At 35.5% G+C, this 16,041-nt stretch overlaps 1 protein-coding gene across 10 annotated transcripts in view; it reads left to right on the top strand.

Annotated features, from left to right (window-relative positions):
- LOC135201401 (E3 ubiquitin-protein ligase TTC3-like) overlaps window positions 1-16,041 on the top strand; it is a 409,740-nt gene that overhangs the window by 283,344 nt on the left and 110,355 nt on the right. For all 10 annotated transcript variants that reach the window (XM_064230282.1, XM_064230284.1, XM_064230283.1 and 7 more), the window contains 2 exons: window positions 8,861-9,032; window positions 9,208-9,440. In XM_064230282.1, the coding sequence (XP_064086352.1) occupies window positions 8,861-9,032; window positions 9,208-9,440 (405 nt within the window). The remainder of the gene's footprint in view (window positions 1-8,860; window positions 9,033-9,207; window positions 9,441-16,041) is intronic.

The following is a 16,041-nucleotide window of genomic DNA, read 5'->3' on the forward strand; positions in this document are numbered from 1 at the left end:
AGAGTGAAAATAATCAAATATGCTTGTAAATATCTGCTAATTTTTTTGTATTACAGTGGTACCTTGACATACGAAAGGCTCAACTTACGATAAACTCGAGAAACGAAAGCAAATACGAAAAATTTTACAGCTCTACATACAAAAAGTTTTCAAGATACGAAAGGTTGTTGCTGTAATGTCCCGAGATTCGCCCGGACCACCGAGAACAATTTTAAAACTCCCGCGCCGCCAGCTTAGTAAACTCGCCACCATCCTCCCGCTCTCCCATTGGTTCCTGATGCTAGTCACCCCATAAAATCCTGCTCTCCTATTGGTCAGCATCTACCCCTTGTGCTTTAAGTATTCTATTGGTAAAAGGATGCTGTAAATTGAAAAACTTATTCATGCAACACATTTAATAAAAAAAACATTAGGTAAAGATAGAATAAAGAATAGAAATGAATGGTTATTATACTGTTTGGTAGTTTCAGTAGTTGAAGAGAGATAATGAAAATTATGGCTTACTGTGTAAAGTGATTGCTTGGCGATCGTTCGATACTCGTAAGTGCTGGATGTAAACAGAAGTTTGGAAGCTCTTTTATTTTGTTTGTTTATTATAGTTAATGGTTACTTAATAATTATTTGAAATGAGTACATGCAATACATTTAATAAAAAAATTGTGAATTAGGTATAAAATATAAAATAAATCAGACTGCCAACAAATACGTATTTTATAGAATTCTTCTGTTTTAATATTACGTTACGTATATGTTTCATTATAGCTGTCAGTAACTCGGTATCTCCATTAGATGAAGATAGAATAAAGAATAGAAATGAATGGTTATTATACTGTTTGGTAGTTTCATTAGTTGAAGAGAGATACTAATGAAAATTTATGGCTTTCTGTGTGCTAGGAAAAATGATTGCTTGGCGTTCGTTCGGTACTCGTAAGACGGTAAGAGCTCAATGTAAACAATCGATTGGAAGGTTTTTTTTTTTTTGTTTGTTTGTGTATTATAGTTAATGATTAATTAATAATTATTTGAAATGAGTACATACTGATTATTTATACATTTTATTGGTATATTCTAAGCTTTTAGCTTCTTGGGTTTAGATGTCAGAATCATAGACTAGGCTACAGTAGCAACCGCTAACATAGGCTAGGTTTATTGCTAAGGGACATATGCTAAAGTCCTAATATGCAGTAAAATGGGGTTGAACATTACATGCAGTTGAATATTACTCAAGTATGTACAGTATTTTGCCTTTTTGGAGTCATATTTCTTCCGTCAGATCGGCGTCGTAACTCTAGAACATGTGTTTTAGGCCTGGAAATATAATTTACTGGGGTGTTTTTGGAGGGCTTGGAACGGATTAGCCATTTTACATGCAAAATGTGGTCCAAGATACGAAAACCTCATGATACGAAGGGCGCCTCGGAACGGATTAATTTCGTATCTCGAGGTACTACTGTACTTACATATAAATTGCAGTTTTCATAAGCAGTTGTATGAATTTTGTTTACTATCTTTCATTCTTGTATATTGTGCATTGTTATTTTGTTCCAAGTTTTGATGAACTTGTCCCATATTAAAATTATTGATTTTGCATTAGCCCGTAAATATATTGCCTTATCACCTACTTTAACAAGATTTCAGCACTAATGTATGATAGCCTAAGGCCTAAGCTCAAGTACCGTATAATGTCTTGTAGACAATGTGAGGATTTTGTAAATTTCCTTATTCCATATCGAATGGATATTGATGTTGCTCAAATCCGTTTAATAATATTAGGCAAATAAGCCTTGTGTACATGTGTATAGCCCTGTACAAAAGATTTGGCTGAAAAGTTAGATTTTTGATAAGGAGTTAACAGAATACCAGTACAAAAGGAAAATTACTTTTTTCTGTATGAAATCTGTAAAAGATCACTCATGGGTATGCACCAGTGCCAAATGGTCTTTTTTAATTTTTTTTATATCCATGTGTTCATGGGTTCTTTAATGTAGGCAACAGTTAACAAGACCCTCCAGAAAAATTGTCTATGGGAACCCAAATAGAGAAGGAATTATTACTAAAGTTGAATACAAAAAAAAAGATCCATAGATCAGTGAAACCCAGAGTGTTTCAGATTATTCCTCCATCCAACAATTATACCCTTAAAAAGATATTTTACATATTTTGTATTTTACCCACTTTTTGATCATCAACTTTCCTCGTTTAGAAAAATTTCAGAGATACTTGATGCAAAAATTGTTCATATATGCCACAATATTTGGCAGTCTCGGTTAATGGTGATCCGGTTTTATGGCACTTGTCTAGCACCATAACATCGGTAATTCATGACACCATAAGGTGCTGATAACAGAGTTATATTGCCATAACATAACTATCAGAGGTGCCATTAACCAAAACTTGGTGCTATAAGTGACATAAATTGCAGAGTTTCAGTTAACCCTCTTACGCCGAATGGACGTATCATTCGTCGACTCAAAAAAGTTTTTAAAAAATTCACGGAAAAATACTTATAGGCCTACCAGCCAAAAGCTTTTGAATCACGCGCCTTGGGGGATGCTGGGAGTTCACGGATCAAGGCGTTGTTTTGTTTACAATCGCTACGCAGGCGCGCAAGCGCGAATTTCTTTCTTATCGCACTAAAGAGTATCAGTGACACATCTTAAAAATTATTTCGTCACTTTGACATAATTTTTGCACCATTTTAAATTATCCTTTACATGAAGTATTATATATGAAAATGTGCACAATTTCATGTAAAATACAACAAAAAAATACTCATGATTGTAGCTTTTATCAGTTTTGAAATATTTTCATATAAATAACGATAAGTGCAAAAATTTCAACCTTCGGTCAACTTTCACTCTACCGAAATGGTCGAAAAACGCAATTGTAAGCTAAAACTCTTATATTATAGTAATATTCAATCATTTGCCTTCATTCTGCAACAAATTGGAAGTCTCTAGCACAATATTTTGATTTATGGTGAATTTATGAAAAAAATTTTTCCTTACGTTTGCGCGGTAACTCTTCCGATAAATTTTTTCGTGCAATTGTCCTAATGTTTGCACCATTTTATATTTGCCGTTGCATAAAGTTTTATACTATATGGAAATGTGCACAATTTCATGCACAATACAACTAAAAATAACCCATGGTTGTAGCTTTTATCGGTTTTGAAATATTTTCATATAAATAACGTTAAGTGCAAAAATTTCAACTTTCGGTCAACTTTGACTCTACCGAAATGGTCGAAAAACGCAGTTGTAAGCTAAAACTCTTATATTTTAGTAATATTCAATCATTTACCTTCATTTTGCAATGACTTGGAAGTCTCTAGCACAATATTTTGATTTATGGTGAATTTATGAAAAAAAAAAAAAAAAATTTTCTCAAGTCCGCGTGGTAACTCTTCCGAAAAAATCAGAATTTTTTTGTGCGATTGTCGAAATGTTTGCACCAATCAAAATTAGCTGTTACATAAAGTTTTATATGTGAAAATGTGCGCAATTTTATGTAAAATACAACTAAAAATGATTGAAGGTTGTAGCTTTTCTCTTTTATCAAAATATTTGCATATAAATCACGATAAATAGAAAAAAAAACTACTTTCGGTCAAATTTGACTCTACCGAAATAGTTGTAAAACGCAATTGTAAGCTAAAACTCTTACGGCCTAGTAATATTCAGCCATTTATCTTCATTTTGAAACAAATTTCAAGTCTCTAGAACAATATTGTGATTTATGGTGAATTTTTAAAAAATATATTTAACTTCCCTCCGCTCGCCAATTGGCTGCCGCAAGTCTCCGTAATGCGTACATCGCATTATCCTAATATTTGCTCCTTTTCATATTAGCCTTTTTATAGAGTTTCATATATCAAAATGTGTGCAAATTCATGAGGAATACAATGAAAAATAATTGAAGGTTGTAGCTTTTCCCATCTCCGATATATGTGCATATAAAAAAAATATATATAAAAATTTCGACATTCGGTCAACTTTAACTCGTCCGAAATGGTCGAAATCTGCAATTCTATTCTAAAACTCTTACAGTATCGTAATATTCAATCATTTGTCTTCATTTTGAAACAAATTGGAAGTCTCTAGAACAATATTTAGATTTACAGTGAATTTTTGAAAAAAAAAAAATTTTATGTCTGCGCGTTACGAATTCGTACATCATTTTGTGATAATATCTTTTCGGTGTTGCTTTTATTGTTTTACAATGTATTATATATCAAAATGATTGCAATTTAGTGTACAATACAACAAAAAAAGGTCACTCGTTAGTTTTGACCGTTTTTTGTACAGCGTGATTTGAATACAATTATGTATGAATTTTTTTTTTTCGCTACCATATATCGCATTACTATTTACATATGATAATGATATTATTTTTCATTTCTGATGGTTGCATACTAAACTTCAGGCAATGTCAAAAAAAGGAGCCAAAAATGAACTCTTAATCTTGAAAACTAAGCGCGCTGTGATTCTTTGAAGAAATTATTTTTTCCGCTTCCGCGCTCACTCCAAACCGGCCCCGGCATACAGGAGAGGTTTTGATTTTTAGGGCTTCAGCGTAAGAGGGTTAATGGTGGTTTTCACTTATCAGCACCCCGTCAAGACTGGAACTCCTGCCGATAACCATGGACTGACTGTAATGTAAAACAGCCAGATATCACTAGAATGTTAAAAGTAACGTTACCTTAACATTGATTTATTATCATGTAATATGCACTTTATATAAAAAAATGTTCAAACTCTCTCTCTCTCTCTCTCTCTCTCTCTCTCTCTCTCTCTCTCTCTCTCTCTCTCTCTCTCTCTCTCTCTCTCTCTCTCTCTCTCTCTCTGAGATAACAGAATATTTATGCTTAAAATAATAATAATTATACAATCTGTTTATTGCACAGTATAGTTTACAGTGGTTATTTAGTTTCTTAACCCTCTTACGCCGATTGGACGTATTAAACGTCGAGTCAAAATGTCTCCCGTATGCCGATTGGACGTATCATACGTCGGCTCAAAAAAGTTTTTTTAAAAATTCGCGGAAAAATACTTATAGGCCTACCAGCCGAAAACTTTTGTATCACGCGCCTTGGGGGATGCTGGGAGTTCACGGATCAAGGCGTTGTTTTGTTTACAATCGCTACGCAGGCGCGCAAGCGCGAATTTCTTTCATATCGCACTAAAAAGTATCAGTGACACATCTCGGAAATTATTTCGTCACTTTGACATAATTATTGCACCATTTTAAATTATCCTTTACATGAAGTATTATATATGAAAATGTGCGCAATTTCATGCACAATACAACTAAAAAATACTCATGATTGTAGCTTTTATCAGTTTTGAAATATTTTCATATAAATAACGATAAGTGCAAAAATTTCAACCTTCGGTCAACTTTGACTCTACAGAAATGGTCGAGAAACGCAATTGTAAGCTAAAACTCTTACATTATAGTAATATTCAATCATTTGCCTTCATTTTGCAACAAATTGGACGTCTCTAGCACAATATTTCGATTTATGGTGAATTTATGAAAAAACTTTTTCCTTACGTTCGTGCGATAACTCTTCCGATAAATTTTTTCGTGCGATTGTCCTAATGTTTGCACCCTTTTAAATTTGCCGTTACATAAAGTTTTATATATGGAAATGTGCGCAATTTCCTGCACAATACAACAAAAAACAACCCATGGTTGTAGCTTTTATCAGTTTTGAAATATTTTCATATAAATAACGTTAAGTGCAAAAATTTCAACTTTCAGTCAACTTTGACTCTACCGAAATGGTAGAAAAACGCAATTGTAAGCTAAAACTCTTATATTCTACTAATATTCAATCATTTACCTTCATTTTGCAACGACTTGGAAGTCTCTAGCACAATATTTCGATTTATGGTGAATTTATGAAAAAAAAAACATTACGTTCGCGCGCGGTAACGGGTCCGAAAAAATCAGAATTTTTGTGCGATTGTCGAAATGTTTGCACCATTTAAAATTAGCTGTTACATAAAGTTTTATATATGAAAATGTGCGTAATTTCATGTAGAATACAACTAAAAATGATTGAAGGTTGTAGCTTTTCTCTTTTTTCGAAATATTTGCATATAAATCACGATAAATAGAAAAAAAACCACGTTCGGTCAAATTTGACTCTACCGAAATAGTTGAAAAACGCAATTGTAAGCTAAAACTCTTACGGCCTAGTAATATTCTGTCATTTTTCTTCATTTTGAAACAAATTTGAAGTCTCTAAAACAATATTGTGATTTATGGTGAATTTTTGAAAAATATATTTACCTTCACTCCGCCCGCCGATTCGCGGCCGCAAGTCTCCGAAATACGTAAATGGCATTATCCTAATATTTGCTCCTTTTCATATTAGCCTTTTTATAGAGTTTCATATATCAAAATGTGCGCAAATTCATGAAGAATACAATAAAAAATAATTGAAGGTTGTAGCTTTTTCCATCTTCGAAATATGTCCATATAAAAAATAAAAAAATATAATATTAAAATTTCGACCAGTTCGGATCAAAATTTAACTCTTCCGAAATGGTCGAAATCTGCAATTCTAATCTAAAACTCTTACAGTATCGTAATATTCAATCATTTTTCTTAATTTTGAAACAAATTGGAAGTCTCTAGAACATTATTTAGAATTACGGTGAATTTTTGAAAATAACATTTTTTTACGTCCGCTCGTTACGAATTCGTACATCATTTTGTGATATTTTTCCGGTGTTGCTTTTATTGTTTTACAATGTATTATATATCAAAATGATCGCAATTTAGTGTACAATACAACGCAAAAAAAAATAACTGGTTAGCTTTGACCGTTTTCTGCACAGCGTGATTTGAATACAATTATGTATGAATTTTTTTTTTTCGCTACCATATATCGCATTATTTACATATGATAATGATATTATTTTTCATTTCTGATGGTTGCATTCTAAACTTCAGGCAATGACAAAAAAAGGAGCCAAAAATGAACTCTTAATCTTCAAAAGTACGCGCGCTGTAATTTTTTGAAAAAATTATTTTTTCCACTTCCGCGCTCACTCCAAACCGGGCCCGGCATACGGGAGACGTTTTGATTTTTAGGGCTCCGGCGTAAGAGGGTTAACATAATATACACACAAATACAAAACTTCTTCAAATGATACAATAAAAGTTAATTTTAAACCATATGGTACCTCTTATAGAAACTTACTTTAAAACTGTACAATTGTTTTCAGTTTAAAATAATAAATTTACTAAATGGAGGTTAATTTTTTTTTCATGGTAAATAGATGATTTACTAATTTTCAAATAATATTCATGTAAACACAACAAATTATCAATTCATTAAAGAAAATATAGTGAATAAGTAAGAGTTTAGCTAAATAAATTTTTCCTTTGTCTTATTCCCAGTTTTCTTAATTGAGACGATGGGTGTACCTGTCAGATATGTCAAAATATCTTGACATTACTGACCACAAGGGTAGAAAGTGTTGCCCTCATTGTGGTCAAATATATGATATTGCCCATTCTCTCTCTCTCTCTCTCTCTCTCTCTCTCTCTCTCTCTCTCTCTCTCTCTCTCTCTCTCTCTCTCTCTCTACCCATGATGACAGCTATTGGCTGGAAGGAGGCAGTTACACAGTTAAGTAGGGTATTACATATAAACGTTTTTAGATGCAAGTTCTAATATATCTCAAAATCTCAGTAATCGTGGGGTGGTTGTGGTCCCTAATCCCCACAAATATTTGTGTTGACTGTTTGCATAATTATATATATACAGTGGTCCCCTGTATTTGCCGGAAAAGTGCAACAACAACACACACACACACACACACACACACACACACCCCGTGGCAAATAGTTAGAACCCCTATGAAAACACTAAAAGCAGGGTATTTTCTTAGTCAAAACTCAAGAAAAACCCACTAAAATATTTTATGTCAGGTTTTTTTAATAGTTTTATCACAAAAAGTGCAATTTATGATAAAATTGATTAAAAAAAGGAATTTGAGGATATTTCTCATAGAAAAATATGGCGAATAGGCGAGTTTCCTGGGAATAAGGGGTAGATATGGTCCAGAGAGAAATCTGCAAATGCGTGAGTCCGCGAATCAGGAGACGCGAATACGGGGGCCGCACTCTATATATAGATATACATATATTCCTTTCCTACGCTGCGTCATAAGCTGAAAGTTGTCGTTTCAAGTGAAGATGCAGTGCGTTAAAGTTCAAGTGTAGATGCAGTGCATTACTGCCATAATGCAGTTTGCTATGTATTTTAATAATTACATTTTTATCTTTTATTTATTAATTTTTTTTCTTTTTTAATAAGTGATTACCTTCTGTGACTTCTTTCTAATGAATACCATATTCTGTGGAAAGTTCATTTCAAGTCAGTAACCTCTTTGGACTATTGCATATGAATAGGGTTCATCTGCTGGATAATAAAGTTATTAATATTGATTTGTGGATATATGAAACTAATTGCAATTTTGTAAAGAGTGATAAATTTTTCAGACAAAATTATCAGTGGGTCAGTGGTGCACTTGCACACATTGGTACTGAGCAATTGATTTTCCAGGTAGTCCTCTACTATTTTGAAGACTTCAAATGCTGATTTTTTAGGCAAATCACTGAATTAACACTTAACTGTGATTGTTGGGTTTGTATAAAAAAATTTTTGTGTAAGATTTACAGTTCTATAGGACATTAATAAAGAAAAACTAGTATCATATAGTTTTTTTCTTACCAATGTTGTAGTATTCAACTTTACTGAACTCAAAAATCTTTTACTGATTTCATACATGTAATCCTGTTTGCCATTCTTACAACGTAGTTTGGTGTACCTTTTGCAGATTCCATCTCCAGCTATAATAAAATCACCTTCCAAGATTCTTCATAGCTCTAAGTATTCAATTCATACAGTTGATAGTGATTATGAAATAGACTGTGAAGATGTAGATGGAAGTGGTGATGATGATGATGATGAAGCTGAGGACTCTGTACATAACTCAGTTCTACAAAAAGGTATGTTTAGAAAATAATTCTAGTATATAAAATTTTTAAAATTTATTACTTAGTTCATTGTTGTAAAATATTATTGCAAATACAGTAAATGTATATTTGTGCATATTTTGCCGTTACGAACTGCAGATTGATATGATGTCAATCATAATTCATTTTTCCTGTTATGATTTTGTAGCTGTTGATGATGGTCCAGTTACCATTAGTCAGAAGCAGCAGACAAAACCTGTTAAAGAGAAAAAAGATGGGGAAACTCGCAAGAATTTACCTTCCCACTTACATCTTGGTGATGATCAGGGTCATTCTATAGAAGATTCCCAAGACAATGGGGAGGGAGAGGAGGAGGAGGAGGAGGAAGAGGAGGAATTAGAAGAGCAAGAGGATTTCAGTGATGTAGAGGAAGAAAGTGAGGTAAAGTTTATATTTTTTTTTTCTAAATAAACCTTTACAGGCGGTCCCCGGGTTACGACGGTTCCGGCTTACGACGTTCCGAGGTTACGACGCTTTTTCTTAAATATTCAATGGAAAAATCCGTCCTGGGTTACGACGCTTGTTCCGAGGTTACGACGCTGACGCTTCCGACGCTCCGAGTTAACGACGCTTTTAAAAAACGCATACTATGATAAAAATCCTTTATAGTTTAGCACAGTATATTAATAAAAATAAGTTTCTGGTTAGATTACAACAAAAATTTTGAGATTATGATGATTTTCGACACTTTTTATGTTGTATTTTTCTATGTTTTTTAGTGACGCCTCATATGCGGAACTAGTTTCCGAGCGAATGAATACATACTAGTTTACATATAACAGTCCAAAAGCGCAAATAATGAAAAAATCATTGCTTGTTTCCAGTAATAATAACAAAACGAAGTTTCTGGTTAGATTACAACGCAAATTCCAAGTATCCAAAGAGAGACATTATCCAGTAATTTGATCAGAGAGAGAGGGATGAGGAGAGAGAGAAGAGAGACGAGAGAGATGACTAGATAGAGAGAGAGAGAGAGAGAGAGAGAGAGAGAGCGAGAGAGAGAGAGAGAGAGAGAGAGAGAGAGAGGCGAGAGAGAGAGAGAAGAGAGAGAGAGGCGTTCCGACGCTCCGAGTTAAGGACAGAGAAGTGTTCGTTTCGTTAAACGGCCTCTGACTCATGCCAGTAAATGTTTTGTTGATACTAATAATATAAGCCTATTTAAAGATACGTTTACTTTAATTAGTCTATATGATACGTAAATAGTAATCAACTGTTCTTGTAGCCCTCAATATTTGGCAAAATCGAAGTATCCAAAGAGAGACATTATCCAGTACGTAATTTGATCAGAGAGAGAGAGAGAGAGAGAGACGCTTTGGCAACAATGGTCTCGGGGGTTTTTATAGCTTCCTTCTGCTTGATGATCGTGGATATTGTAGAAGGATTTCGACCATACTCGTTTGCCAAATTGACGATACGAACGCCACGTTCATGCTTTGCTATAATTTCATGTTTTGCTTCCATCGAAATAATTTTCTTGGGTTTTTTCTTATCACCTGCTTTGTCTTTAGCTTTGAGACCCATGGTTAATAATAAAATAGACAAAATAACACGAAAAATAGGCGCAAATACAACGAACTAAACAACGACGTGTTAACATGCAGCACCAACAAACAAACAGACTGAACGCCATTTATCGGTCGCCTATACAACTAACACTCATCGCAAAATCGTATCTCAAATATTTCGTTGTATATCAAAGCTTGTATTTTCGCAAATTTTCTGTTGTATCTCAAAACATTCGTATATTAGGGCAATCGTATGTCAAGTTTCCAATGTAATTTGATCAGAGAGAGAGAGAGAGAGAGACGAGAGAGAGAGAGAGAAGAGAAGAGACGCTTTGGCAACAATGGTCTCGGGGATTGACGTAACGTTTATTTTCTGAACAGATAGGACAGAGAAGTGTTCGTTTCATTAAACGGCCTCTGACTCATGGCAGGAAATGTTTTGTTGATACTAATATATAAGCCTATTTAAAGATACATTTACTTTAATTAGTCTATATGATACGTAAATAGTAATCAGCTGTTCTTGTAGCCCTCAAGATTTTGCAAAATCACTCCAGGTTGTACATAAAACTTCAAGAATGTAGTGTCACCAGAGGATTACAATAGTTTTTACCTTCAAGAACCAGCATTCTTTTATGAAAATAACTCCAGGTTGTACATAAAACTACAGGAAACAACATGTAGTGTAACCAAAGGATTACAAGTAAGGTTTTTATAACTTTTTATTAGTTTAAGACATATTTCCAAGCGTCGTTCCGGCTTACGACGATTTTCGGCTTACGACGCGTCTCAAGAACGGAACCCCCGTCGTAACCCGGGGACTGCCTGTATATTGTTTTTAGGCTGTAGTATATATTTTTGTGGGTGGATTCCCCATACTGTCCTAGGTTATTCCCTAGTTTATCCAACTGCTGCATATTTTGTTTTGTATTCAGGTGAACCTCATTTACAAAACAGGTTTCAGCAACGCAGAACACTTCTAACTTCATGCATATTTTCCAGTTTTTTTACCATTTTTAGGGAGATGTGTATTTTGATTTTATTTCAAGGGATAATATACGTAGTTTTATTTTGATGATCAGCACAATGTATTTTAGTTCTGTAAAACAACTATTGCAAAATAAATGAAGATGAAAAGAGCCACAGATTAACCAACTTTTCAAAACTTTCCAACCAATCAGCTTCAAGGAATGGTAGTTATGTAATTAGTAGGTGGGGCTTAGCTGCATAGCTAGCTGGTCTTTTCTATGGTGCCACACCAGGTACGAATTGATGTAACTAAATAACGAGTTAACTTAAGATTAACACGCTCTAAAAGTAGGACTTCCTTTGACAATTCTGGCACAGAACAGCAAGTAAATTCACCACTCTTATACAGTGTATATGATTACTTGAGAAAATGATGCACTTGGTTTATAGTTCAAAAACACTGTTGCTTGACACACAGATGGACACAACAGGACAGCCAATAGGTCTGCAAGACAGCCATAGTTGTAATGACTGAAGCTAAGACTTTGCAAAAATTTTACACTACTAGTGGCATAAGCGGAAAAGAAAGTTAAGTAAGTTGCACTATTTCAAGGAGAGATTTACTCGAATATGCTTGCCCCAAAGTATAACAAATCACTGATCATAACTATTTCACTTCACTAGTAACACAAATATATGTCACTAAAATAAATGGTTACTGTTCACTGGAATATGATAGGGAGACAAAATTCAAAATGGATTGAGGTTCTGGGAATAGGGTGAGGATTTAGGAATAGGACTGATTTACAGACATGAATAACTAATAAAAAATACAGTTCTCTGCACTTTACCTGATGAATCGGTGGACTTAAACTCAGATGCAGGATGAATTAGTAGATTTCATCGTTGAGGATGGCAGCTGAGCTTGGATGTTAATGAGGGTATGGTGACCCTAAGGGAATGGGTACAATAGAAGGAGCAGTGTAAAAATTGAATCTGTCTTCCTTCCACGTGTCATGACCAAATGCAGGTGGCCTGCTAGCTTACCGATGTGAGGCACTTAATGACAGCTAGAGGACGTTAGAGGAGATAATATGGAATGAATTGGACAGGAACCCTTACAGTAGACTTGAGGGATAGTCAGCTCCCTGGTCTTCCCTGAAGGATGGTATTAAGGAGTGATGCAGTTGTTATGTTATCAAAGCTGTGATCAGCGCTAATGCTAGGTAGCGAATCCTGTGTGGATTCCAAAGGAGTGTCCTAATGGTATAATATTGTACTTGCTATGACCTGAGAAGGGTTTTCTGAACGATGGAAAGGGTGGGAACTATATAACAAGTGAGATGAATCTTTAATTATTTATTTCGACACTTACCTGTCGTTTCTATTGCGGACGAGACGAATTGTTTATGATTTATTTGACAGTGGAACAAATTCAAGGTAATTTTCTCTGACACTGCTGTGCTGCTGCTTTCTCAGAAGATAAAAAAACTTCTCTAGGCCAATCACCTGATTTTGAACGGATAAACAACCCTTCTTGCTTTTCTCTTGTACTTGTTTTAAGCAAGAATTTAAAAATGAGAAGAAAATCCAAGTGACATTAGATGACACATGTGACAACTCCCCAAAAAAGAAGACGTTTAACTCCCCTTACGGGTATGAAGGTCTTGAAGAGAAAAATGATTTAATTTGAAGTGAAAAGTACCCACTCTCTCTCACAGTGCATAACCCCAAAATTTGAAAAGTATAATAAAGTACCCACTCTCTCTCACAGTGCATAACCCCAAAATTTGAACAGTATAATAGTAAAGTTAAAATTAATAAACATGAAGATTAGACTAAGTATTTGTAAGCAAACTTAAACTAAAGGTTCAAAATTGAGTTTAATTCCTTTTTCAAAATGAAATATGAAATGCAATATTACAAACTTTTAACTTTTATACATTCTTAAATACAGACATGGATAGTATATTAGACTGATTATTTGCTCCTTTTCAGTGACTTATGTCACTAGTGATTGAAGTGTCAAAAGTGGCACTAGGCACTGAGCAAGCCTGCTAGAGTGCAAAGGAAAGTTTTGTAGAGATAAGTAAGTAGGTAAAGTTGAATGAAGGGTAGTTAAACAAAGTAGTAGGGAGTACGTAGCCTTCTTGTGGGATTCAAGGTATAAGTACTCGGAAAGAATTTTTTGGAGATAGGATAATGTCTGGATAAGACATCAGCTATAATTTTATCTGTACCATTGATGTATTGTATCATCCAGTTATAATCATATAGGATAGGATGAGAGAAAGATTGTGCGTTAAGCAAAGCCACCAGATTATGGAGCTAAGGCACTCAAGGTAAGGGTGGCACTATGCCCAAGGTGGCATCAGTGCCAAGGCGGGAAGCTTCTATCCAGGGTCAGTTTTGATCTGTTCTTTCCTCCACGTTTCCTGTAACCTCAGCCTTGTGTGTTTCGTCTTTCTTGATAGATTGATTGCCATAAGGGGACTGGAGTAAGGTTTGTATTTCTTATCTTGGGGCGGTTGCCCCACATCAGGAACTGGATCGGACCTTACCTGAGGCATGCAGGACTGGCAGAAGCACAGTCCAGCAAGTGCCTTAGTTGCAGACATTTGGTTGTTAACTATTTCCCACCCTCCATATAGGATGGCTGGGTACGATTCCTGCAGCATGGGGCGTGGGTGGAATTCCTGGTATGCCACCTAGATTGCTTAGCTTGAGGATGTATAAGCTGGGGTGGGTTCGGGAAGACTGTTTGCAGTGCAGTCTGATGCAGAGGTAGACCCCAAAAGGCTTTGTGCTTTTCCTACTGGCGCTCTAGGAGAAGAGTCTAACTCCCTGACCTGTTCCTCAGGGGCATGGAAGGTGTCATAGAAGGCCAAGGGTGTCTCATCAACCTCATACTCCATAGATGTAGGAGGGGATGACCCTAGTGAATTTGACGTCTGGTCCAGGGAGTCCGGATCGTGTTACAGTTCCTCTGGTTTGGTAGGGTTATCCCTGCCTTTGTGAAGGCCTCTCACACCTGCTGGAGAGGTGTTTCTGTCTCGAGCAACCGATCTGGGCTGTCATCCGGAATAACTTCTGTTTAGGATGATGCATAGTGCCAGTCCTCTGCCATTTTGGTGAGGCTTACTTGATTCCAGCAGAAAGGTATTGTTAGTTTTGGGCTTTCCCACAGCAGTCCTTAGGGCATTCTTCTTTAGGCACTACAGAGTCAGGTCGAAGAATTTTGTGACTCCATGGGAAAATAGGGAGGCAGTGTTCCATATGCTAAACCTGGAATAATATCCTGAGGGGTACTTGGGCTGCTGGTAGAGAGCCTGATCCCTTGTATAATTGCAGGAGGCTAACCAGGCCCCAGGCAAACTTCTGGATAGTACCTCCTCTCATTCAGGAGGCAATCCCATTAGCATAGTATTCAAGGTCAAGATTTTAATCTAAATGGGATAACAAATCTAGCCCAGACAGGAGTGCGTAGCCGTCGGGCAGATGGTGAACTATGCCAAAGGTCCATAGTTTTGATTGTCTTGGTGTGACATTTCTTAACCTTACAGTGGGTAGTTTTGTACAGTCCCCATCTGCATTTATGTAGTATTTCATTTTCTGAGATCCATTTATGATGGCTTCGGCAGGAATAGCGTCCTCCCTGATTAGAGATGCCTTGACCTGGGTATCACCTAATGCATCCACTGGGTACGTCCAAAGAGTACGGTGCAGTGCCACATAAGAACATCAGCTATAGTTGGCCCTGGGGGACGATGTCTGATATTAGAGCCAAATGTCCAATCACTGGTTTACTGCCCCTTAATCAACTTCTCAGGGGTGCCAATGCATATTTCAGTTGGAAGTTAAGCTAGAGGCCCTGTGGAACAGGGCAGATAAAGAGTTTTAATTTGAAATTAAAGAAACTTTTTTTTTTTTTTTTTCTTTTCTTACTTGCTGCAGATGTGTTAATGACACCTTCCTGCTGTTTAGAATTAAAGATTGGTTGGGCAGATAAATTTCTCAAATGTGGCAATAAAATGCAATCAAGCATAAAATTTGTGATTTGAGTATGAAAGTAAAAGTAAACTTTCATTTTTAGATATACTATTTAGGTATGATGACCATCTTAGTAGCATGGTTTTTAGAAAAAACTTACGCTGGCTAGGGTTCTAATTTTTAGTCATTGTTTCTTTAATTTTAAGTTAAACTCTTTATCTCAACCTCTTCCACAGAGTCTTTAGCCTAACATCCGACTGGAATTTTTTCCATAAAAATTTTTTATATCAATGTCTTGTTGACAATTGCTGTCCAAAGATTTTTTACAAATATCTTTATAAATTTTTAGCAATATTTATCACCCCTGCTGTCTAGAGTATGGCCAAGTACCAGTTCACTACTGTGTAACCATTGCTAACACCCTCGTTGTTTAGTGTTTGCTTGATTGCCAGTTACCTTCCGTGTCACCAACACTGACACCCCTGCTGTTTAGTGTTTGACCGAGTGCCAGTTCACTT

The sequence above is a fragment of the Macrobrachium nipponense genome, chromosome 28 (assembly GCF_015104395.2).
Source record: "Macrobrachium nipponense isolate FS-2020 chromosome 28, ASM1510439v2, whole genome shotgun sequence".
NCBI lineage: Eukaryota > Metazoa > Arthropoda > Malacostraca > Decapoda > Palaemonidae > Macrobrachium > Macrobrachium nipponense.